Consider the following 24,180-nt stretch of genomic DNA (forward strand, 5'->3'; position numbering starts at 1 on the left):
CCACTGAACCACCAGGAAAATCTCAGTCCAGGTTGGAAAGGCAGAAAAACTATCATGTTCTCAGATGATTTGATCTTACATGGAGAAAACCATAAAGAATTCACAAAATAGGATTTCCCTGGAGTCTAGTAGTTAGGACTCCACCCTTCCACTGCAGGGGGCACAGGTTCTATCCCTGATGGGAGAACTAAGATCCCACATGCCACGTGGCATGACCAAAAAGAATTTTTTTAAAAATTCCACAAAATAATATTAGATCTAGCAAATGGATTCAGCAGAGTTGCAGGATATAAATTCAGCAGGAAAAAAATCAGTAGTATTTCTATACACTAGCAATGAACAGTCCAAAAACAAAATTAAGAAAACATTCCATTTACAACAGCATCAAAAATAATGAGAAACTTTGGAGTAAATTTAACTATGGGGTGTAAGACTGAGTTACTGAAAACTGCAAAACACTACTGAAAGAAATTTAAGAAGAAATAAATGAGAAGACATCCTGTGTTCCTAGTTTGGAAGACTTCATAACGTTAAGATGCTGGTGTACCCAAAGCAATCTACAGATTCAGTGTGATCCCTGTGGCATGTTTAGCAGAAACAGAAATCCCCATCCTAAAATTTATATGGACTCTCAAAGGACCCCAAATCGGGAAACCTAATGTTGAAAAAAAAAGTTGGAAGACCCACACTTCCAAATTTAGGATTTCAAAAGTTACTACAAAGCTACAGTAATCAAAACAGTGTAGTACTGGCATAAACACGACATGTACACCAACAGAGCAGAGCAGGGAGCCTAGAATTAAACTCGCACATGTATATGGTCAATTGATTTTTGACTAGAGTGTCAAGACAATTCAATGGAGAGAAGACATAGTCTTTAACAAATGGTGCTGGGGAGACTGGATATCCACATGCAGAAGAGTGAAGCTGGACCATTACTTTACACCACATACAAAAATTAACTCAAAGTGACCTGTAGATAAGACTTAAAACTATACAGCTGTTAGAAGAAGACATATTATAAAAGCTCATGACCCTGGGTTTGGCAGGAGCTTCTTAGATGTGATATCAAAAGCACAGACAACAAAAGGAAAAGAAAAGTAGATAAATTTTGACTTCATCAAAACTCAAACCTTTTGTGCATCAAAGGACACTGTCAAGAGAGTGAAAAGATATCTGCAGAGAAGGAGAAAATATTTGCAGATCATCTATTTTACAGGGGTTTAACATCCAGAATATATATATATATTTATATACATATATGTGTGTGTATATATATATAAAACTCCTACAACTCAACAGTAAAAATACAAACAACCCAATTCAAGACATGAGCAGAGTACTTGAACAGACATTTCTCCAAGGAAGGTAAACAAATGGCCAGTTAAGCACATGCAGAGATGCTCAACATTAGTCATCAGGCAAATGCAAATCAAAACCACAGTGAGATGCCACTTCACACCTAATTGGATGGCTCTGGCCATCCAAAAATACCACCTCCTATGTATATACCCAAAAGAATTGAAAACTGGAACTCATATAGGTACTAATACCCAGATGTTGATAGAAGCTTTATTCACAGCAGCCAAAAGGTGGGAACAATCTGAGTATTCATCAGGAGATGAATGGACAAATGAGATATGATATATGCATATAATGGAGTATTCAGCCTTACAAAGTAGTAGAACTTGAAAGATGCTACAGCAGGGATGAACCTTGAAAACATTATGCTAGGTGAAAACAAGCCAGACAGGAAAGGATAAGTATCCTATGGTTCCACTCATGAGGTTTCCAGAATACACAAATTCATAGATGTAGAAAGTAAAACAGAAGTTTCTTAGGGCTAAAGGTGGGTAAAAATGAGGAGTTATTGTCAGTGGGTACAGAGTTTCTGTTGGGATGAAAAGTTCTGGAAATAGTAATGGTGGTTATATACATACATACATACATATGCTGCTGCTGCTGCTGCTGCTAAGTCGCTTCAGTCGTGTCCGACTCTGTGCGACCCCGTAGACGGCAGCCCAATAGGCTCCTCTGTCCCTGGGATTCTCCAGGCAAGAACACTGGAGTGGGTTGCCATTTCCTTCTCCAGTGCATGAAAGTGAAAAGTGAAAGTGAAGTTGCTCAGTCATGTCTGACTCAGCGACCCCATGGACTGTAGCCTACCAGGCTCCTCTGTCCATGGGATTTTCCAGGCCAGAGTACTGGAGTGGGGTGCCATTGCCTTCTCTGATACATACATAGATATATAAAAAATACATTGTGAATGTATTTAATGCTACTGAATTATACACTTAAAAATGATTAGAAAGTAAATTTTATGTTGTTTATATTTTACTACAAAAAAAATTCCTTGCTAGAAATTCCCAGTTTACTTCATGAGGAAAAGTTAAAAAAAAAAAAAAAAAAAAAGGAAGACTGTAACTTCTTTACTAGCTACTAAAGTTATTAAATAGGCCATCTTATTTTCATTGTTTTACCTTTAGTTAAAGCTAAGCATTTCTAAATATTTGTCAGTTGGTAAATCAGAAATCAAGCCTTTTATCTTAGTCTTTGAATGAAAATTAAGTAAATATGGTATGTTAGAAATTTAATTTATTTACAGTTTCTGTGATTGCTTTTAACGATTGTTTTGTGTTCTCTTTAGACAGTTGAGCCAACTGGAAAGCGTTTCTTACTGGCAATTGATGTCAGTGGTTCTATGGACCAAAGAGTTTTGGGTAGTGTACTCAATGCAAGCACAGTAGCTGCAGCGATGTGCATGGTAAGAACTCCTAAGGCAATTTAGGATTTTGCCATACTGAAAATATTGACCCAGTGCAAAACTATAAAGTTGGATATGATCAAAAATTATAGTTTCACTTGTTTTAAGCAAAGCTTTAAGTCATTGTATATATATTTGAGTATACTTATATATTCCAGTATTCTTTCCTGGGAAATCCCATGGACAGAGGAGCCTGGCAGGCTACAGTCCATGGGGTTGCAAAGAGTCAGATACAACTTAGCGACTGAACAACAACAAAAACATACTTACATATACTTTAATACTTAGGTGTATACGATATTGTAGGTATATTGAAAACGCATGTCTAAAGAAAAATCAGAGTAGAACTTTTAATTTTACAATAACAGATTAAATGTTACTCGTATTTTTAAAGAAATAGATAATGCTTAAAGAAATTATTAACGAATATAGATGTTAAAAGATCAAGGACTAATAATAACAGACAGGAGACTTCAGTTCTAGCCTGATTCAGTAGTGAGTAACCATCAGCGAGCTTCTTAGCTTCTCTTCTGTGGTTTTATTGCCTATTTAATAAAATAAGAGGAATAATATATACTCTGTTTGCTTCAAAGGATTGTTGTTAAAACTAGTTTCTTTGTAAGAGTTTGTGAAAGTGCTTTGAAAGCTATACTGTTACTGTATAGTTTTCACACACAGTAAGTTCAGAAATAAATCATATTTTCTTTTAAAGATGAACTTTAAAAGACTGTATTTGTTTCCCCTGAATGTAGTGAAAATTCCTACTATTGAATTTTTCAGGTTGTCACACGAACAGAGAAAGATTCTTCTATAGTTGCTTTTTCAGATGAAATGGTACCATGTCCAGTGACTACAGATATGACCTTACAACAAGTTTTACTGGCTATGAGTCAGGTAAGAAACTATTTCATGTAGTTTACTTAACATGTATTTTATAATAATTTTGTATTGATGTCATGTCTGATATTAATATATGAGAACAAATTGTGTTACATCTCAGTTTTTCTTACGAGCACAAAGTCAAAAATATACTTACAAGCTTTCTGAAAGCTTATACATTGGCGCTAAACAAGATGATAACGTGTAAAATAGTATTTTTAAGTATTTAATTATTTCGGACATCTCAGTATGGAAATGAGAGCATTTAAGACCATGTTTTTATTCTGAGTTAGATCCCAGCAGGTGGAACTGATTGCTCTCTTCCAATGATCTGGGCTCAAAAGACAAATACAGCTGCCGATGTCTTCATTGTATTCACTGATAACGAGACCTTTGCTGGAAGTGTCCATCCTGCTATCGCTCTGAGGGAATATCGAAAGGTAAAGCAAATTCTAATATTCATTCTCACCCCAAACAAGATTCAGTTCTAAAACAGTCAATATATTTAAAAAAAAAATAATACTGAAGGTAGTTGTGTACCTTTGTAAAAGAAATATGACACTAGTTCTGGACTCAACAGTACTTGAAATGAGGAAATACTGAGTACATGTATATAATTTATTTCAACCAGTTCCAGATGTACACATTTTAATATCCTTTGCAAACAGTATTTTCAGTAATAATCAAAATTTTTTTAAATTTAACCACAAACTTTTTAATGATTCAACATCATTTCTGAGTTTTGCTAAGAACTACATAAATGTAAAGCAAAGCTATAATATAATGTGTGCTTTAAGTGTTATGAGTATTTCTGAGTTCTAGTCAGTGCTCTGCAGTTGAACTTTGTGAAATGAGGGAATTGTTCTGTATCTGCACTGTCCAGTATGGAATCTGCTAGTCAGGTGAGAATGTGGAGCCCTTGAACTGTGGCAGGTGTGACTGGAAGTAGAACTAGAACTTGATGAAGAGCAGTGGCTCTCAAAGTGTGGTTTCCCTACCTGCACCTTTTCTTAGCATCACCTGGGACCTTGTTAGAAATGCATGTTCCTGGAGCCCCTGGGAGACCTGCTGAGTCAGGAACTCTGGGGATGGGACCGTGTATTAACTATCCTTTCTGGGGATTCTCATGTGTGCTTAAGACAACAAGTGAGAGAATGGAATTCAGAATCAAGAAGCCTGGGTTCTGAGTCCTGGGTCTTTCTCTTTATACTAGCTGTGGATCCAAGTGAATTATTTAACTGATACATGTCATAATAGTATATCACTGCTGTGGTATGTACCATGTTGGTTAAAAGTACTACTTACCTTCTAGGGTTGTTATAACAATTGTTATTGTTTAGTCGCTAAGTCGTGTGATTCCTTGGACTGTCGTCCTCTAGACTCCTCTGTCCGTGGGATTTTCCAGGCAAGAATACTGGAGTGGGTTGCCATTTCCTTCTCCAGAGGATCTTCCCCACCAAGGGATCGAACCCTTGTCGCCTGCATTGGCAGATGGATTCTTTACCACAGAGCCACCAGGGAAGCCCTCGGTTATAACAGTTAATATTAGGTCAATTGTCTATAAAGAGCTCATGGTATCTGACATAGTGCACACTCAGTGATTGTTAGTCTTTCTCAAAAACTCAAGTATTTTAGCCTTAAATCATAGCTGCAGAGAACAAGTTATTGCACTGACATTATAGTTATGACATTTATATATGCCATACATACCAATGTCATAGAACAAAAATTGATAACCCCAGGAACTGTTTTCCTTATTTGTACCCATACATACTGCCCCAGTGTATGATGTGCTGGTAAAAGTGTCTGATGTCTTTGAACATTCTGACAGGTTTCATGAGTACAGAGTCCCTGTGCTGCTCAGGAATGTATCTTGTGTCCATAAAACGAGTAATAACATCCAGCAGAGAAGCAGGAATTTCAGGCAGGTTGTTCACATGTTTAATTCTCTATACTTCTAAAGATCACATTCTCTTCTTCTGAAGTCTTCTGGCCCCAGAAGACTGACAGATTTTATGGAGGAAAAACAAATTGGCTTTGTAATGAAAAACTGTGATAGAATTTAAAATGTTTTCATTTTGGAGGTTATTCATTTTTGCTTATTAACATACTATTTTTTTTAATGTTTTTGATCTTTTCCTACAGAATATGGATATTCCAGCTAAATTGATTGTTTGTGGAATGACATCAAATGGCTTTACCATTGCAGACCCAGATGATAGAGGCATGTTGGACATGTGTGGCTTTGATACTGGAGCTCTGGATGTGATTCGAAGTTTCACATTAGATATGATTTAACTAACCATACTCACCAGCACAACCTAAGAGGTCCACTGCCATCAGTGATCTCGCTAAAAACACACAGCTACTTCCCAGCTAATCTTAATCCACTGAAAAAAGTCAGACAATGGTACAGTATGTGCATAATGGAAAGGTTACCTTACCAAAAAAAAAAAGGAAGGAATAATAAGATGAGCCCAAAGTTCTTTCTACTAAACTAGCTTTGGGGAAATAGCTTCAGAATACACTGTAGCCCCCTCTACCTAACAGAGAACTTCTTGTTGAGACACTGTAAAATAGTCCAGCAGTTCTGCTTGGTGAATGATCACATTTGTACTTAAAAGAAGTGAGAGCCAAAAGTGTAAGTAGTCCTATATCATGTCATTTGTTTGAGAAATGCCTTTAAGTTTTCTTAAATGTTTTCACTGGTAAAGGACAGCTTTGATAATGTCCAAATACTCTGAAATGCACTGGACCATGTACTGTGATTGATTATGAAACTCCTTGTAAATTTTTGTACCAAGGGGATAAAACAACAACCAAGACATTTGCTTATGAATGAGTTTTACAAATTGCTTTTAACAGTTTTCTCCAATCACATAAGTAGCAGCATTCTCAGTCAGTGAAAAGATACTCTATTTCTGAGGGTTAATTTACATTTACAGGATTGTTTACCATTAACCAAAAACATAATGGAAACCTTTGAGAAGAAATACTAAAGTTTGTGTCAGCTGAGGAAGTCTATTTTGGTTTGTTTTGTTTGTTTATTGCTGTGAGGGGCATGATTTGATGGTTTCCTGTGGCTTATACCAACATAGCCATATGTAGGGACACATTTTTTCATAAATGAAAACATAAGATGTTTCAAGCATTTAACTTCCCCTACTCTTAATCTGAAAAATATGACAAATAAAATCTCAACTGTAACCATAATCTGGTTATACCTTACTTTAAAATATTTTACCTTACTTTATCTTACTTTAAAATTTTGTTTTAATTACTTTTAATTACTTTTTTTAGCTAACTATAAATGGGTTTTAGATATTTCTAATTGTAAACATGTTGGCACCCTCCTCTCTTTGTCTACTATTGATTTGTGGCAAAATATTCTTTTTTGATAGTATAAAAAAATAAGCAAGCTAGGTCTTTCAGGTTTGAAAGGCAATTTTTGAGTGGCATATTACCACTAACCAGTCTATAGGAAATTAAATTTTTCTTATTTGTGTATATTAAACTTCCTATTCATTATAAAGTGCATTATTTCCTTGAGCAAATACCCCTTCTGTGTGAGGAGCTTTAAGCGGTTGAAATGCCAATATATTTGCTCATAATTATATCATGGTTGTCTAAGATAATGTGCACATAAAACTTTAGTTTTTATGTATTGTTCTTTAAATGTATTTAAAGATTTACTGGGGATTTTTAAAGCCTTCTCACTATGAAAAGTCAAACCATAAGTGTAAATCACAGACTTGTGTGCTTGGGGGTTAGAGATTTTATGTTAGGGGGCAGAAGGATTAAGTAATGTTAGAATTTGTATATTCTTCTGTTTGATGAGAAATTTGGGCTCTGGGAGTGACAAGAAAATGTCCCTTTCAAACTTATTTGACATGTTTATACTGGGTTTATCTGATATGTAGCCATCCTTCAAGGCAACTGGTAGCAATTTGTAAATATTGTGATTTACCTGAAATTTTGGTCAACAAAGCTAGTGGCATCACTACCCAACACCCACAAAATACATCGCTTCTGCTATCTTTGGTTTTTTTACCCTGTGTCAGGCATTAGATTTGAAATGGTAGCTACTTTTGATACATTAAAATATTATGCTCAGATTGAGTTTAAAGTTTAAAGAACCTAATAGAATTATGTAATCATACTTGAATTCATTACATAAACCCAAGGTCTTCTTAAATTAAAAATTATAACATGATCTAACTTTTTATTCCTAATAGAAATGTTAAGTGGAATATAATATAAATGCTTATTTCCTTCGGTTAAATACTGTTTCTATATTGTTTTTAGTCAGAATATTCAGGAACTAATATTAATAAATCCATCAGAGAAGTAAGATTAGCTGTGACCTTTTTGAAGTCACATAGAAAAGTCTATTAAATGTTAAGATTTGAGCAAGAAAACTAAAGACCACCACACAAGGTAGCTTTATTTTCAAATCATGGAGCTTTAGAGCTGAAAATAACCTTAGAAATTTCTATGTAAAAGGTAACTTTTTGACTTAGGCTAGGAACCTGAGGTCCGAGAGAGTGTGACATTGGAACCCTAGGTCTAGAAACGGCCTCCTCATTCTCATTCCAGTGTTCATTTCCCCAGAGATGGGAAGACATTTACTTACAAGAGTAAGGGATAAAATAGACTTTTATCTTTTTAGGTATTAGGAAATACTTAATGTATATACATGATTGCTTTAGGAGTAGAAAAACAGAGACATTGTGAACATGTATACTTTTGTAGTTCATAGTGACCCTCAAGCACAATTAATATCTTAATAACCTGTGTTGCTATATAACATAGTCATATAGAAAAAATAAAAACTTTTACCTCATTATGAATAAAATATTCTCAAGTAATAAAGAAGTTTTATTTTCTGAATTACTTGTAGCATTACTGCTGATTAGGAAAATGTTGCTTTTAAAAAAACAACCCTAAGAAAAATAAACTTTATGTCCCAGAAAATACGTAAATATTTTCAGGACATAGTTGTAATTAGTAAAAACAAAAACTAATCTTATAATCCTACCCTTTCCTTGTTAGTTGAAATTTCTAGGAGATTCCACTTAGGAACACTGTCTTGTATTGTTTAGTTTAGTGATCATCTTATGGGAATATTGGTGAGGAAAATGCTCAATGAATGGGATGTACCATCATCTCCCTGGAGCCTCTTTCACTCTCTTACTGTGTGACTGGAGACAACCAGTTTAACCTGTGTGATTCAACTTTGCTATCCTTAAAAAATAACATATCTGATCCTTGGATCATAGAAGAATCAATGAATTTATATCTGTATAAAAGTCAAAATTGGGAAGAGGGCTTGCAATACAAATTGGAACTTCTTTAAAATTAAAACCTTTAATAGGGTATATGTTTTGAAAGCAAAATGTTTTAGAATGAGTAATTTTTTAACACACTCCTGATCTGAATGGGAAATGTCATCATTCTCTGATAAGAGAAAGAAGTAATATATTCCAAATCTAAGATCCCATTAAAAAACAAACATACTCTAAATAAGAAGATGGTCTGACAAACATTTGCTTACCTTTTAAATAATAGGTAAATCTATAAATGATAGAATATCAGTTAATCAGGCTTTTTTTCTGCAAAGCAATTTAAAGTTATTTGGGAAATTTAAGACAGGATTTCTGAATAAATGTGAGGATCTGACAGTTACGTGAGAAACATCTTTAGAAGCACAATAAAGCTACATCTAAACAATAAAGAAAAATGATTGTGATCACTTATTGGACTTATTTTAATTTGACTTAAAGGCACCCACACATTTCTCAATAAGGCCCTTACAGTAAGTAATCAAAAATGAAAAATTCTAGTCTTGTCTACCACAGACATGGGTGATTTGTTAAGGCGATAAACCCCTCTAGAGAAATGTCAGATAGCTGCAATGGAAACATGCTCAAGGGAGAATTAGGGAAAAAGGTAAGTCGAACTAGTTAATTAGGTGTACTTACTGTATGCATTTAATCTAGTATATCCCATATACCTGCTCCCTAGTCCCTTACTTGTTGAAAGATTACTTCTATACCTTTTTTTTTCTTTTAAAAGTCCTTTCTTCTGACATTTTGGTTTTTTGTTTTTCTACTCCTGCTGTACCTGAGTAATAAAGTGAATGACAAGAAAGTCACCTGTATTTAGGTTTGGGATACACCTTTTGCAGATTGCTTTTTGTTCCACATAGAGTTAAGGGCACATTTTTTTTCAAATTAATAACAGGCAGGTCTCCTGGAACAATAATCAAATTGATAAATTCTCTTCCCAATCTTTTATACCTTTTATATAAGCTGTACGCAGAAATTTTGTGGCCTTTTGAGTAGGGTTAGTTTTTCAGCCTTTGTTTGCAATTATAAGTGTACCTGGCTCTTAGAAAAAGCACTCTTTAAAAAATAAATAACTGAATACTCTCAGAAAGTAGCACATCTCAGTCCTCATATTGCCATAATTATAAAGACTACCCACAAAATCTTTGGTCTACCAAGTACTTGACTATGCTACTATATACATGGCTTGTAATATAAAAGGTCTTATAAATAAGACTTGTATCCACATTGAACATTTTTTTACTTGGTAAGTGTTTTATTTACTTTTGAAAAATTATTATGATGTTAATTTAAAAATTAATCCTATGGTAGTATTTTTCATATAGAAAACTAATAATTTTAAAAAAAGAAAACTAATAATGTAGTTAAACTTACAGTTTGAATAGAAATTATAACAAATGACACATTTTCCTAAACTCTGAAAATACCAAACTACATAGGAAATTGGTAAAAAGAAACATAAATTTAGGAGATATGTTGCAGAATTCTATGACTGAAATTAATGTGATTATTTTCAGTGAGAATTAATTTTGTAAATATAATGAAAACATATAAAAGGTATTTCTGAGCCTAAGAAAATTTTTCCGTTTGCTTCTATTTAATTTAGTACTGCCATGTTATAGTAATTTTATGAACAGAAGTGAAAATATTCCATTTTCAAATATATTTAAGTTTTTCTGCTTTTAGAAGCTATCAGAATCTCTACATGAACAAAAGAAATAGTAAGTTAGGTACGTTTCACTTAATGAACACTTGGATTGTTAAGGGTAGTAAATGGGGTTAAAGCCTTGCTATTTTATGTATCGTTACCACATAATTGATGGAACATTATATCAATACAATCATTGTATCGAAACCTCTGTTTAAATTACTTAATAAGCTTTATTTGTAATGCAAACTGTTTAGAATCCATACACAGCCAAATCAAAGATATTATATAATTAATGAACAGTAACCAAGAAAAAATATTTTTGTTGCACTACTACAGATGGACTGCATGTAATTTGGTATGGTGTGACTAGACATAACTTGTAATGCATCTAAATTATATTTTCCTCCTTTTATTGTCAGCTTCTGATAATGAAGAAATTCTCCTAAGGGATGAGATATATGAAATCAACTTTAAAAAAAATTGGCTGAGGAAGAACTGTTATAATCTAGTTATAAAATCTCCATTTTCTTTATATAAAGGCTTTGATTTCTATATTTGACCACTCAGTATTTAAACTATACAGACTAATGCCTGCATAGAATAAAATTGAAGTATATAAGAGCCTTAAAGTGAAAAAAATGAACCTTCTGACTGCCTTAAAATATGACTAGCTCTCTAACACAGGCATTCATACTTTGCTTAGGGTCTGTTCATTAAGTAATGCCTTAATAGTGTCAGTATTTCTGAAGTATAGAACTTGAAGGTTCTTTTACAGCTTTCTCTTTTACATAAAGAATGGATATTTAACAAGTTTTAAAATCCGATTGTACATTAGTTGTTTAAGCACCCATTAACAGGATAATCTAGGACACTGATGTGTTATACATACATGACTGTTAACATCAGTAATACCTTGTGATAGTTTAAGGTTTTTTATTGTTTTGTATAACAAATTATCCAAGAAGCTGGACTCTATGTAACATGATCTCCAAGGACCAAGTTGCATATTTAAACACTCTTAGTGAAAAATAAAGTTGTACAGTTCCAAAAATGATTAATTTTTTAAGGGAATTTTTCAAGACAAAAGGCAAATATTTTCCTTCAAGCCTACCAGCAATTCATTCAAAGAAGTGAATACAGTTGTAAAACAGTTGCAATAAGAAGTATCCAGGCCAGTGATGTTTAATTACATTCACATTTTTACATTCACTTTGCCTTTTAAAGCAGGAATATTTTATAAAAATGAGAGAAAACTTAAAATTGTCAAGCTGGTGCTTTAAAGTATATAAAGTCTGATTTATAACACATTCCATTTCAAAGGAAAAGGACCCTGAAGGAGGGGTGGGGGTCTCCTAGATCAGTTGATAAACTCACTGATACTCTGTTGAGTCTTCCAAGTTATCACTGTAAATAACACATCTAACAATGTAATTCTGCTGTTTTCTGATAGGAAAATGGATGAAACACTAATGTATGAAATCTGTTTCATGACAAAATAGTTTCCACCAATACTGTGAAATCTGGACTCTCCTGTCTAGCCCTGCAAAACCCATACTGGATAAATCATTTTAGACATCGAGTGCAGGTGGGCACAGTGTGAACTGTTTCTAGCCACTTGTATTATTGTAGAATTTGACAGAGGTACCAAATAAACTCTATGCACATCAAGTATTTGTCTTTTTATTTCTTGAAAGAAGAATTTTAAGGTTATTATTATATGCCTTGTAAGAAGCTTCTAGGTTGGCACTAGTGGTAAAGAACCTGCCTGTCAGTGCAGGTTAGACATAAGAGATGCAGGTTCGATGGAGGATCCCCTGGAGGAGGACGCGGCAACCCACTCCAGTATTCTTGCCTGGAGAATTCCATGGGCAGAGAAGGCCTGGCAGGCTGCAGTCCATAGGCCCACAGAGTGGGACATGACTGAAGTGACTTAGCATGCATGGCTTACAAGATGTAAGGCTCCTGACCTTACATTTTATAATCTTACAGTATTTGAATATTCAATCTTATAATAGTTGAATAAAATGAAATTAAGGTTTGATCATTAATACTGGTCTTGAAATGCCTCAATGTGTATTTAAAATATGTGCTTGAGGATTCTTTTCCAGTGGGTATTATAGAATCAAAACTAGATTTAATAAAAATACACATTTTTTAAAGAGTTTAAAACAGGATTCTTTTGTGGGAAAAAATCAAAGTTGCCTTTGGGAGGAAGGAAAGGATAAATTAGGAATTTGAGATTAACATATACACACTACTATATATAAAATAGTTAACTAACAAGACCTACTGTATAGCACAGGGAACTACTAAATACTGTGAAATAACCTGTAAGGGAAAAGAATCTGAAAAAACATATACACACACATATATGTAATAGGTATATAATCTGTAACTGAATCACGTTGCTTTATACCTGAAACTAACACAACACTGGAAAGCAATGATACTTCAATTACAAAATTCTAGAAAATAAAAGTTGCCTTTGGGAAAAGGTAACACCAAAACTCAACTATGCAAATAAAAATATTTTACGTGCCAATTTACAGAGATTTCTCTGAATTCCCATCAAACTTTCATATTAAAAGTTCTAAGATCTGAGCCATAGGAATTGAAGAGAACAAGCTACACACGAATATACCCACCAAAACTTTATAAACATTCATTCGATATTAGAGTTCTCCATTTAAAGATGGTAGTGAACAGCTGTATGGAGAATGAAAGATCACAAACTCCAGTTGACCCTTGGAACGTGGGTTTGAACTGTGTGGATTTTTTTCAGTAATACTGCAGTACTAGACAGTCTGTAACTGGATGAATCTGAGAGTGCGGAGGACTGATTCTAAATTACACTTGGATTTTCAAGGTGGTATTTGGAGCCCCAATCCCTGCCTTGTTCAGGGGTCAACTGCAAATATTTCCTCACAGATGAGCAAAACTAAACTTTATTTTAAACCTGAATTAGGAAACTTGCCTTTAAAAACCATTGTTCAAATAGTATTTTTTTTTTTAGTATTAGTAAACAATGAAACTCAAATATATTTAAAAAATCCCGTTTTTCCCAGCAGCTTTTCAGCTTCCCAATTAAATATTTTGGCTATTCATGTCTAAGTTGATTAGTGGTAAAAGTGAGGGGGGGAAAAAGGGCCTGTTTTTTTTAAAGTTTGTCTTTCAGATCTTAACATTAAAAATCAAAGACCAAAAAAAAAAGATCATACTTTTTCTTAAACAGATCACCATTTTCTTTCTAACCTATGATTCTGGAAAGAAAGTACAGCTGCCAAAACCTAGTTTTGCCTTAGATTTATATTAAGACTTTTATCCAGCTGTAATTTATGGTGTTATGGACTGAATGTGTCTCCCCAAAATTTATGTTGAAACCCTCATTCCCAGTAACAATTATGCTTTTTTCTACTGAAAACTTATGTCCCCCCACCCAAATGTCTTTCTGTTAATCCTCCACTTGGTAACAAGTCCCCGCATAATCAGACTAAAGTTCTTGGTCATCTGGGACTGGCATGTCACCTGGGCAGCTGCTTAGTCCCACAGGACTGTCCCTTGCAGCACTCACTTCAGATGCCTGTCTGTCCAGGTTGTCACCTATTACCTGCTCCTTCAGTTTTAAATATCTTTTTTACTGAAGAACTGGCAAATAAGATGTTTCCACAGTGATTTATTGTTCATTATTTTTACTTTTTCATGAAGATAATTCATATATTTAAAACACCTTCAAATATTTAAAAGGCATTATCAGGCAATATCATTTTAAATATATAGTGACATATTACTAGCAAAGTTATATGCACTTACATCACTAAAGTTCTTCCCTCTTACTTTTTTTTAAATGACACTGGTGAACTAGTGGAAGCAATTTCCCTTCTTTGTGAAGCCTATGAGTGTCAGTTGCACCTCCAATAAAAGTTCCATTGACAAATATTCGTGGTACCTGTTGGATAAACAAAAGTTTAGATATCACCTTGGGTGTCAGAAGTCTAAAGCCATTCACAGGATCCTAATACATGCTACTCTGGGTGCTTTTATGGACAAAGCACCATATAAAGCTCTTTGATAATTACCTATTTCAATTTTCTAACCCTTTAGATGGGGCTTCCCTGGTTAGCTCTGTGGTAAAGAATCCATCTGCTGATACAGGAGACAGGCTCAATTCCTGGGTCGGGAAGATCCCCTGGAGAAGGAAATGGCAACCCACTCCAGTATTCTTGCCTGGAAAATCCTGGCTACAGCCCATGGGCTCACAAAGTCTGACTTAGCGTCTAAACAACCACCTTTCAGGTAGGTACTATTTTTTAGTCTTATTTTGGAGGCACAGGACCTTACCCAAGATCACGAAGTAAGTGACAGAACTGGGGTTTAAACCCAGGACAAACTGACTCTCAATCCCTTTCTCCTCATCGCTTTGGCATATAAATGGCAAAATAAAGCAATCAGCAATCTCTAATGATTAATAATGTTGAAGTGGTTCTTTCTTACCATTGTTTACTAAAGGGGAACAGTACATTATCAACTCCTTAACAGGCACATATAAATAGGAAGGAAAATGGCACATATAAACAGGAAGGAAAAATAATGTTGCCATTATTTTTCTTTTTCCTTTGGTTTTTTTTTTTTTTGCCACACCATGCAGCATGCAGGATCTTAATTCTGCCTGGCCAGGGATCGAACCCACTACAGTGGAAGCTCAGAGTCCTGACCACTGGACAACCATGGAATTTCCTCTATTTTTTCCACAATGCATATTATGGGAAAATCCTCAGATTTCAAGAATCTAAAAACATGGAGCCCAAAAGCACTCTTATTAGTACAGAAAATGAAGCACCCTTGATCTGCACTGTTCAAGTGAGGAAAGAATTCTTTCATCTTGAAAAAGTCCCAGGAGGATGTCAACCATTTATAGACCACCACTCATTAAAAAAAAAAAAAAACACCACTTATGCCAACACCATCACCCCACCCATTTCACACAGTCAAACACACATGGTAAAAATTTTTAAAAAACAGAACTCTGTTTCCTGGTCTATGAATCAGTTCCAAGATCCGCCATTTCTTTATCAGTTCAGATTCTCAGAGTATGTCTGGCTCACTTTTCCCTACACAAGGACACAGGCCCAAGGTGACCCAGCTCACCACCCACTTTGGGGCAAAGCACCACGGGGAACGGACTCACGGTTCTTTCGCCAGTCATTTTGTGAAGAGCGTCTTGAAACTGACTTCCATATTCAAGCATGTCCAGTTCCACCACTTTATAGTTAACATTCATATCATGGAAAAGGTTTTTTGCCATTGTACAGTAAGAACAGGATGTCTTGGAGAAAATCACCACACAATTATTAGAAATGGTCTCCTGCAGTAAAACAAAAACAAAAAGATCAATTTAATTCTAGACATTACCTCTCAGAAAGGAATCATGATACAGGAGATACATGATATAGTAGGAAAGGTATGGATTTTGGAGCCTCACAATTCAGGGCTCAGACTCAGCCTATGTCATCTAATTCTCATCTGTAGATTGAGGACAAAGGAACATTATTAGGGAAAAGGGATGTGATGGGTGCAAAGTGTTGGCACAGAGTAATAATGTAGATAATCAGCCAATTCATAGACAGCAGACACTTCTGTGTGCCAACACGATCCTCAACACTTTACCTTCACTAGTTCACTTAAACCTCACCACAATCCTGAGATAGGTCTTTATCATCGTCTCCACTTCATACATGAGGAAACTGAGGCAGAGAGGAGGGTAAATAACTTATCCCTGGTCCTCAGCTCATATGTGGGTGAGCTGGGATTTGAACCCGCGCAAGTCTGAGTCCACAGCCCAGGTACTTAATCTCCTGTCATACTACTGCTACTGCTAAGTCGCTTCAGTCGTGTCCGACTCTGTGTGACCCCATAGACAGCAGCCCAACAGGCTCCCCCATCCCTGGGATTCTCCAGGCAAGAACACTGGAGTGGGTTGCCATTTCCTTCTCCAATGCATGAAAGTGAAAAGTGAAAGTGAAGTCACTCAGTTGTGTCTGACTCTTAGCGACCCCATGGACTGTAGCTAGACAGGCTCCTCTGCCCGTGGGATGCTCCACGCAAGAATACTGGAGTGGGTTGCCATTTCCTTCTCCAATCTCCTGCCATACTACTTCTCAAATATTCAGAAGGTGTTCAGGAGTTAACTCCTTACTTAACTGTCTTTTTAATTTTTTTAACCATCTTAACCATTCTTTGCTTTTTTTTTTGGCTGAACCACACAGCTTATGGGGTCTTAGCTCCCCAACCTGGATTGAACCCATGTCCCTGGCAGTGGAAGCCTGAAGTCCTAACCACTGGACCACTGGAGAATTCCCTTCTTTGCTTTTTTTTTTTTTTACATTGAAATATAACTGACTTACATTATTATATTAGTTTCCGATGTATAGCATGGTGATTTGGTATTTTTATATTTTGCAAAATGATCGACCCACTTCCTTAATGTTCAATGGTGAAAAATGACGTACACATGCATGCTGAGTCGCTTCAGTTATGTCTGACTCTTTGCAAACCTTTGGACTGTAACCTGCCAGGCTGCTCTGTCCGTGGGATACTAGAGTGGGTTGCCATGCCCTTCTCTAGGGGATCTTCCCGACCCAGGGATCAAACCCATGTCTCTTACATTTCCTGCATTGGCAAGCAGGTTCTTTACCACTAGTGACACCTGAAGCCCCAATGATATGTATGAATTCTCTTCAAAATGTAAGGCTTTCAAGGATCCAGGTATAAACAATAGTTTTTCCCTTCAATTTCCACTCCTTCCTTTTATATCTTTATAGTAAAAAAACAACTGTCATCACTGTTTTGATAAGATATTCCCCAGCATTCATTGTTCCTGGAAAAGCTACTTCCAGAGATGCTGACTCAGTGGGTTTGAGACAGAGGTCAGAAACTATTTCTGAAAAACATTCCAGACAATTCTAACATCAGCCGGAAAGCTATATTAGCCTTGGAAGCTATCCTGCCTGCCTTTGTCACAAAGACCCCGAGGCTTCGCTGTGCATCTGTGTCACAACTTCACGGGTGAAGTTTGTTGAGCTCTGTGCATGTCAATGCCCAGGTCCTTTGGAAATTTCTGAATGGACAGATCTAGCACCCAAGCATCTGCTAGGTTGTCCTAGTGCGAGTCATAAGCAGCACCTTCAAGATGAAGGTCAAAAATCAGAGAGTAGGACAAAGTGGTTCAGAAGTTACATCCACCCTCGGGGGTCAGAAGGGCTCCAAGTCAGTGTCTGTTCAGTTGTTCAGTCACTAAGTCATGTTCAACTCTTTTGACCCCATGGACTGCAGCACGCCAGGTTTCCCTGTCCTTCACTATTTCCCAGAGTTGGCTCAAATTCATATCCACTGAGTTGGTGATGCCATCCAACCATCTCAACTTCTGTCATCCCCTTCTCTCCTGCCCTCAATCTTTCCCAGCATCAAGGTCTTTTCTAATGAGTCGGCTCTTCACATCAGGTGGTCAAAGTATTGGAGCTTCAGCTTCAGCATCAGCCCTTCCAATGAATATTCAGGGTTGATTTCCTTTAGGACTGACTGGTTGGATCTCCTAGCTGTCCAAGGGACTCTCAAGAGTCTATGTGTCTGCAAATCTATTTCCATGCTTCTCTTCTGCTCACTCTCAATGTTTACTTCAAAAGTCTATCTCAGGGAGAGCTAGACAGGCCAGAGATATACTACTGATCCATTTTACAGATGAGAAAACTGAGGTTGAGGAGTTCACAGCACTGGGTGGGATTCAACCCACCCTGTCCCAAAACCAAGGCCAGTGCTCCTTCCTCACTGTGCTGCCTCAGGTTAGAGACACACCGAGACCATAAATTTAGAGAGAGAGGGGCACCCTGGCGGCTGAAACATAGTAAAGTGAAAGTCATTCAGTTGCATGTGACTCTTTGAGACCCCATGGACTGTAGCCCACCAGGCTCCACTGTCCGTGGGATTCTCCAGGCAAGAATACTGGAGTGGGTAGCCATTCCCTTCTCCAAAGGATCTTCCTGACCCAGGAATTGAACCTAGGTCTCCTGCATCATAGGCAGATTCTTTACCATCTGAGCCACCAGGGAAGCCCTGACAAATAGTGATGTAGAGATTCCTCGGTGATCAATGCAAAGAAATAGAGGAAAACAACAGAATGGGAAAGACTAGAGATCTCTTCAAGAAAATCAGAGATACCAAGAAAACATTTCATGCAAAGATGGGCACAATAAAGGACAGAAATGGTATGGACCTAACAGAAGCAGAAGATATTAAGAAGAGGTAGAAAGAATACACAGAACTATACAAAAAAGATCTTCATGACCCAGATTACCACGATGGTGTGATGACTCACCTAGAGCCAGACATCCTAGAATGCAAAGCCAAGTGGGCCTTAGGAAGCATCACTACGAACAAAGCTAGTGGAGGTGATGGAATTCCAGTTGAGCTATTTCAAATCCTAAAAGATGATGCTGTGAAAGTGCTGCACTCAATATGCCAGCAAATTTGGAAAACTCAGCAGTGGCCATAGGACTGGAAAAGGTCAGTTTGCATTCCAATCCCAAAGAAAGGCAATGCCAAAGAATGCTCAAACTACCGCACAATTGCACTCATCTCACATGCTAGCAAAGTAATGCTCAAATTCTCCAAGCCAGGCTTCAACAATATGTGAACTGTGAACTTCCAGATGTTCAATTTGGATTTAGAAAAGTCAAAGGAACCAGATATTAAATTGCTAACATCTGTTGGATCATAGAAAAAGCAGAGTTCCAGAAAAACATCAACTTCTGCTTTACTGACTCCACCAAAGCCTTTGTATGTGTGGGTCACAACAAACTGTGGAAAATTCTGAAAGAGATGGGAATACCAGACCACCTGACCTGCCTCTTGAGAAATCTGTATGCAGGTCAAGAAGGAACAGTTAGAACTGAACATGGAACAGCAGACTGGTTCCAAATTGGGAAAGGAGTACATCAAGGCTGTATATTGTCACCCTGCTTATCTAACTTATATGCAGAGTACATCATGAGAAACGCTGGGGTGGATGAAGCACAAGCTGGAATCAAGATTGCCGGGAGAAATATCAATAACCCCAGATATGCAGATGATACCACCCTTATGGCGAAAGTGTAAAAGAACTAAAGAACCTCTTGATGAAAGTGAAAGAGGAGGGTGAAAAAGTTGGCTTAAAACTCAACATTCAGAAAACTAAGATCATGGTATCTGGTCCCATCACTTCATGGCAAATAAATGGGGAAACAATGGAAACTGTGAGACCTTATTTTTTGGGGCTCCAAAATCACTGCAGATGGTGACTGCAGCCACGAAATTAAAAGACACTTACTCCTTGGAAGAAAAGTTATGACTAACCTAGATAGCATATTAAAAAGCAGAGACATTACTTTGTCAACAAAGGTCCATCTAGTCAACACTATGATTTTTCCAGTAGTCATATATGGATGTGAGAGTTGGACAATAAAGAAAGCTGAGCGCTGAAGAATGGATGCTTTTGAACTGTGGTGTTGGAGAAGACTCTTGAGAGTCCCTTGGACTGCAAGGAGATCCACCCAGTCTATCCTAAAGGAAATCAGTCCTAAATATTCATTGGAAGGACTGATGCTGAAGCTGAAACTCCAATACTTTGGCTAGCTGATTCAAAGAACTGACTCATTTGAAAAGACCCTGATGCTGGGAAAGATTGAAGGCTGGGAAAGGCAGAAGGGGACGACAGAGGATGAGATGGTTGGATGGCATCACCGACTCAATGGACATGAGTTTGAGCAAACTCTGGGAGTTGGTTATGGACAGGGAGGCCTGGCGTGCTGCAATCCATGAAGTCGCAAAGATTGGACACAGCTGAGCAACTGAACTGAAAGATTCCAAACTGAGCAAAAACTCAGGATGACAGTGTCACAGTTTCTTGAACCTTCCTTCTCACATTTTCTCAACCCTGTCCTTGCTAAATATTTCATGGTTTCATATTCTTTTCGTTTGTTTGTTTTTGGCCCAATTGCGAGGCCAAATTCCATGACCAGAGATTCAACCTGTGCCCCCTGCAGTGGAAGCATGGGATCTTAACCACCGAACTGCCAGGGAAGTTCCTCATGGTTTCCTATTCGTATTTTAAAAGAGGCAATCCCTCACAACAGGTCTCCAACATTATTGTTATATTCAGCAGCTGTGAGTGAATACTTTTGTAGTCAAATAAACTAAAGGCAGAAATGTTTGTGAGTAGTGGTGTTTGGTGGTGAGGAACAGAGAAATACGCATGTCCTGTAGGCTGCTGCTGCTGCTGCTAAGTCGCTTTCAGTAGCGTCCAACTCTGCGATCCCATAGATGGCAGCCCATCAGGCTCCCCCGTCCCTGGGATTCTCCAGGCAAGAACACTGGAGTGGGTTGCCATTTCCTTCTCCAATGCATGAAAGTGAAAAGTGAAAGGGAAGTTCCTCAGTCATGTCCGACTCTTAGCGACCCCATGGACTGCAGCCTACCAGGCTCCTCCATCCATGGGATTTTCCAGGCAAGAGTGCTGGAGTGGGGTGCCACTGCCTTCTCCAATGTCCTGTAGGCTATAAGGGTAGAAAAACATACACAAGAGGAATTTTCTGAGGCAGACTTAACTAGGCTTTGCAGTTCAAGCAAGAGAAAGACAAGAGAACACAGCAGTGCACAGTATCCTTGAGAGGATTGGTCATAGAGTAACTACTGCAAACTAGGTTCTATGTTTTAGAAAAACAGCTTTTCAGGGCAGAAACGAACAGTATGCCTGGCTAAGGCACCCAGACTGGTAACAACAGGAAACCTGAGGTGGGGGAGACGGAAAGAGCAGTCAACCTCATAGGCCCAATTTAGAGGAGCGAAGGCACCATTAAGAATAAATCTCATAGGGACTTCCCTGGCAGTTCAGTGGTTAGGATTCTGTGCTTCCACTGCAGAGGGCACACGTTCGATCCCAGGTCGGGGAACTAAAATCCCACAAGCAATTTGGCACAGCCAAAAAAAGAATAAATCTCATAAATTCTAACTAAGAAAATGATCCAGAACTTCTTTGTATCATGCATGATTTTGATAGCAGATTTAAAAATATATTAACTTAGTAATTAATTTACTAGACTATGTCAAGTTTAGATAAGCATATTAAATATGTACAACAATTCTATTTCCACCAAGGAAAGTTTTTTCCTACATGTCCCCCATCACTCACTTGGATCTGATTCATGGGAGCAGTTGCTGCGTTTCCCAAAGATGACGATATGCTGTTCCCCATCCTAAAATGAATTTTAAAGAGCAGTGCAGTTAAACATTAAGGACAATGTATCAGATAAGATCCATTCAGAGCAACCCAATATGCAAATATATATCCAAACATATGAAAGAGAAACGTTTTACTTGCTATCAGTACAAAATAGCATTGTCAAAGTATTTGTTTACTAATATCACAAAGGCCTGCCTCCTTTACTATCTAGCTTTCAGGAAAGAAAATGGAGGTTAAGGGATGAAGGTGTGGACCTAAGTAGGAGCTTAGGTGGAACAACACATCAATCTATTTGTCTTATCAACTAAGAGAACACATCCTTTTCATCTCAGTTCCAACACTTAATTAGCATTCCCAAAGCATCTACTATTTGCATCTACTCTGGAAGCAGGAATTCTAGTAGAACTTTCCTAAGACCATATTTCCTTACGTACTAAGAGGACGTGGAAGGTGTATTCTGAAACATCACCTTCCCTGCCAAAGAAAAGAGAAAGCTGCTGGAAGGCACTTTTCTCCAATTCAAGAAAGTAAGTTGTAAAAAAAAAAGTAAGTTGTTCAATACACGTTTCTCTTCTCCATTAATGAAGTAGCCACTAGCCATGCCACGTTTATGGAACACCTACCATGTGCTAAGCAGGCAAAGGGCTGAAATGCCTCAGGGATAGTATCACTGTAAAAACACCACTGAACCTCCAGGACTTGTCAAATAGTTACACTATGTGATTGGCACCTTCTGGAGGGGGTTTCTAGTTTAGCAGAGAAGGTTAATCAAGGGGCTCCTCGAGTCGTGCAAAACTGGCAGAAGTTAACAGATTGAGGAGTTAGGAATAACGTCCCAGACAGAGGGATGGATGTACAGATAGGCGAGCTGGTAAGACAGCCCTGACTGGCCTCGCGGGAGGAGGCGGTCTCGCAACGCAGGCCTCGGGGCCGCGGGTATTCACCGACCTCGCTCGAGACAGAGGCGACACCGTCCTATCTAGAAGACCTGGCCATTTGGTAGAAAGCGCCACCTCCACTTCCTGCCGCAGGAGCCAGATTTAGCAAATGAGAATGCAGATTGCTCGGTTAAATTAGAATTTCAGATAAACAGCGAATAACTGTTTAGCCTACGTATGTTCCGTTCAATATCTGGAATATACTTAAACAAAAACCATTATCCGCTGTTTATTTGAAATACTAATTTATTAGGGCATCTTGTATTTTATCTACTAACCGAGGAGGAGGGGAGGTTCAAGCCAGCAAGACTTAGGCTTGTGCAATCTGAAGATCACGTGGTCCCGAAATCGCCAAGAACACTTAAGGCACCTTCTCTCCTGGTCCCTTCCCGGCCTCCCGCCCTCCGAGGCGCCTCAGCGGTTCGATCGACTCGGGGCGTACCGGGCGCCCGGGAAGAAGCCGCCCCAGCCCACCGCTAGGTCCAGACCCCCGCGAGGCCGCACAGCCACGCCCAGCTCGTGCTGCTCGCAGAGCCGCTTACCCGGAGCCCGAAATTCCCGCTGGCCCCTCAAGCCGGCCGGCTGAGCTGCTCCTGACCGGGATGAGCCGAGTCCCCACGAGCGCTGCGCGGCGCCAGTACATGGTCTTAGTGCGGGGCCGCAGCGAGCAGACGGGGCAGCAACCGCGGCCCGGGAGATCCCGACCCAGCCCGCTGGCTCCGCCCTACCCGGCTGCCCACGCCCCCCCGCCACGCCCCCGCCTCGCCCCCTCTCCGCCCATGGCCCCGCCCCGCCGGGCTGCTCCTCCTCCACCGGCGACCCCGCCTCCACCCTCGGAATTCGCCTATTCACTTGGTTCCGCCCCCTTCCTCCCAGCCCCGCCTCTGTCTTCCGGCCCTGACCCGCCCGCGGCCCTATCCCTGTAGCCAGCCCCGCCTCCACCCGCCGATCCCGCCTCCTCACCCGGTTCCGCCCCCTTCTTCCCAGCCCCGCCTCTGTCTTCCGGGCCCGCCTCCGCCTTGCCCTCGAAGAGCCCGCCTCCGCCAGCCGGCCCGGCCCCCGCTAGTCGGTCACGCCCCCTCCGGGCTGCCCTTGAGGCGCCGGTCTATTCTACGCGGCCGCCGGTCTTTCTCCCCGAGGCAGCCCGGGCGCTAGGTCTCGGCGAGTCCCGCCCACTAGGGGACCACTGTCGGAGTCCCAGCTGATGCCTCACCTGCCCGTGTCCAGGGTTCATCCAGGTCCCGCCCTTATGCTTTTTCGGATCGAGAACGCTCATAAAGGCTTACAGACACGTGCAGGCACTGCCTGGGCACTGTGGCCAACCTTCTGAC

The 24,180-nt window shown here is 38.8% G+C and overlaps 2 protein-coding genes across 6 annotated transcripts in view; one reads left to right on the top strand and one right to left on the bottom strand.

Moving 5' to 3' along the window:
* Window positions 1-12,310, top strand: part of RO60 (Ro60, Y RNA binding protein) — a 31,412-nt gene extending 19,102 nt beyond the window's left edge. For both annotated transcript variants that reach the window (XM_044943210.2, XM_006061419.4), the window contains 4 exons: window positions 2,648-2,764; window positions 3,545-3,658; window positions 3,937-4,083; window positions 5,789-12,310. In XM_044943210.2, the coding sequence (XP_044799145.2) occupies window positions 2,648-2,764; window positions 3,545-3,658; window positions 3,937-4,083; window positions 5,789-5,941 (531 nt within the window). In that variant the 3' untranslated portion in view covers window positions 5,942-12,310. The remainder of the gene's footprint in view (window positions 1-2,647; window positions 2,765-3,544; window positions 3,659-3,936; window positions 4,084-5,788) is intronic.
* On the bottom strand, window positions 3,854-24,180 carry GLRX2 (glutaredoxin 2). Of its 4 annotated transcripts, none has more exons than XM_044943212.2 (5): window positions 23,392-23,585; window positions 21,861-21,924; window positions 15,828-16,004; window positions 14,453-14,588; window positions 3,854-4,065 (listed from the first exon to the last, which is right to left on the bottom strand). In XM_044943212.2, the coding sequence occupies exons 1-4, from the start codon at window positions 23,490-23,492 to the stop codon at window positions 14,457-14,459; spliced, it is 474 nt and encodes a 157-aa protein (XP_044799147.1). In that variant the 5' UTR covers window positions 23,493-23,585; the 3' UTR covers window positions 3,854-4,065; window positions 14,453-14,456. The 4 variants fall into 4 exon arrangements, with proteins under 4 accessions (XP_044799147.1, XP_044799148.1, XP_044799149.1 ...); XM_044943213.2 differs by lacking the exon at window positions 3,854-4,065 and adding an exon at window positions 11,055-11,084; XM_044943214.2 differs by lacking the exons at window positions 3,854-4,065; window positions 23,392-23,585 and adding an exon at window positions 24,063-24,180 and having other exon boundaries at window positions 14,299-14,588.

Source organism: Bubalus bubalis, chromosome 5, assembly GCF_019923935.1.
Source record: "Bubalus bubalis isolate 160015118507 breed Murrah chromosome 5, NDDB_SH_1, whole genome shotgun sequence".
In the NCBI taxonomy this organism is placed as follows: domain Eukaryota; kingdom Metazoa; phylum Chordata; class Mammalia; order Artiodactyla; family Bovidae; genus Bubalus; species Bubalus bubalis.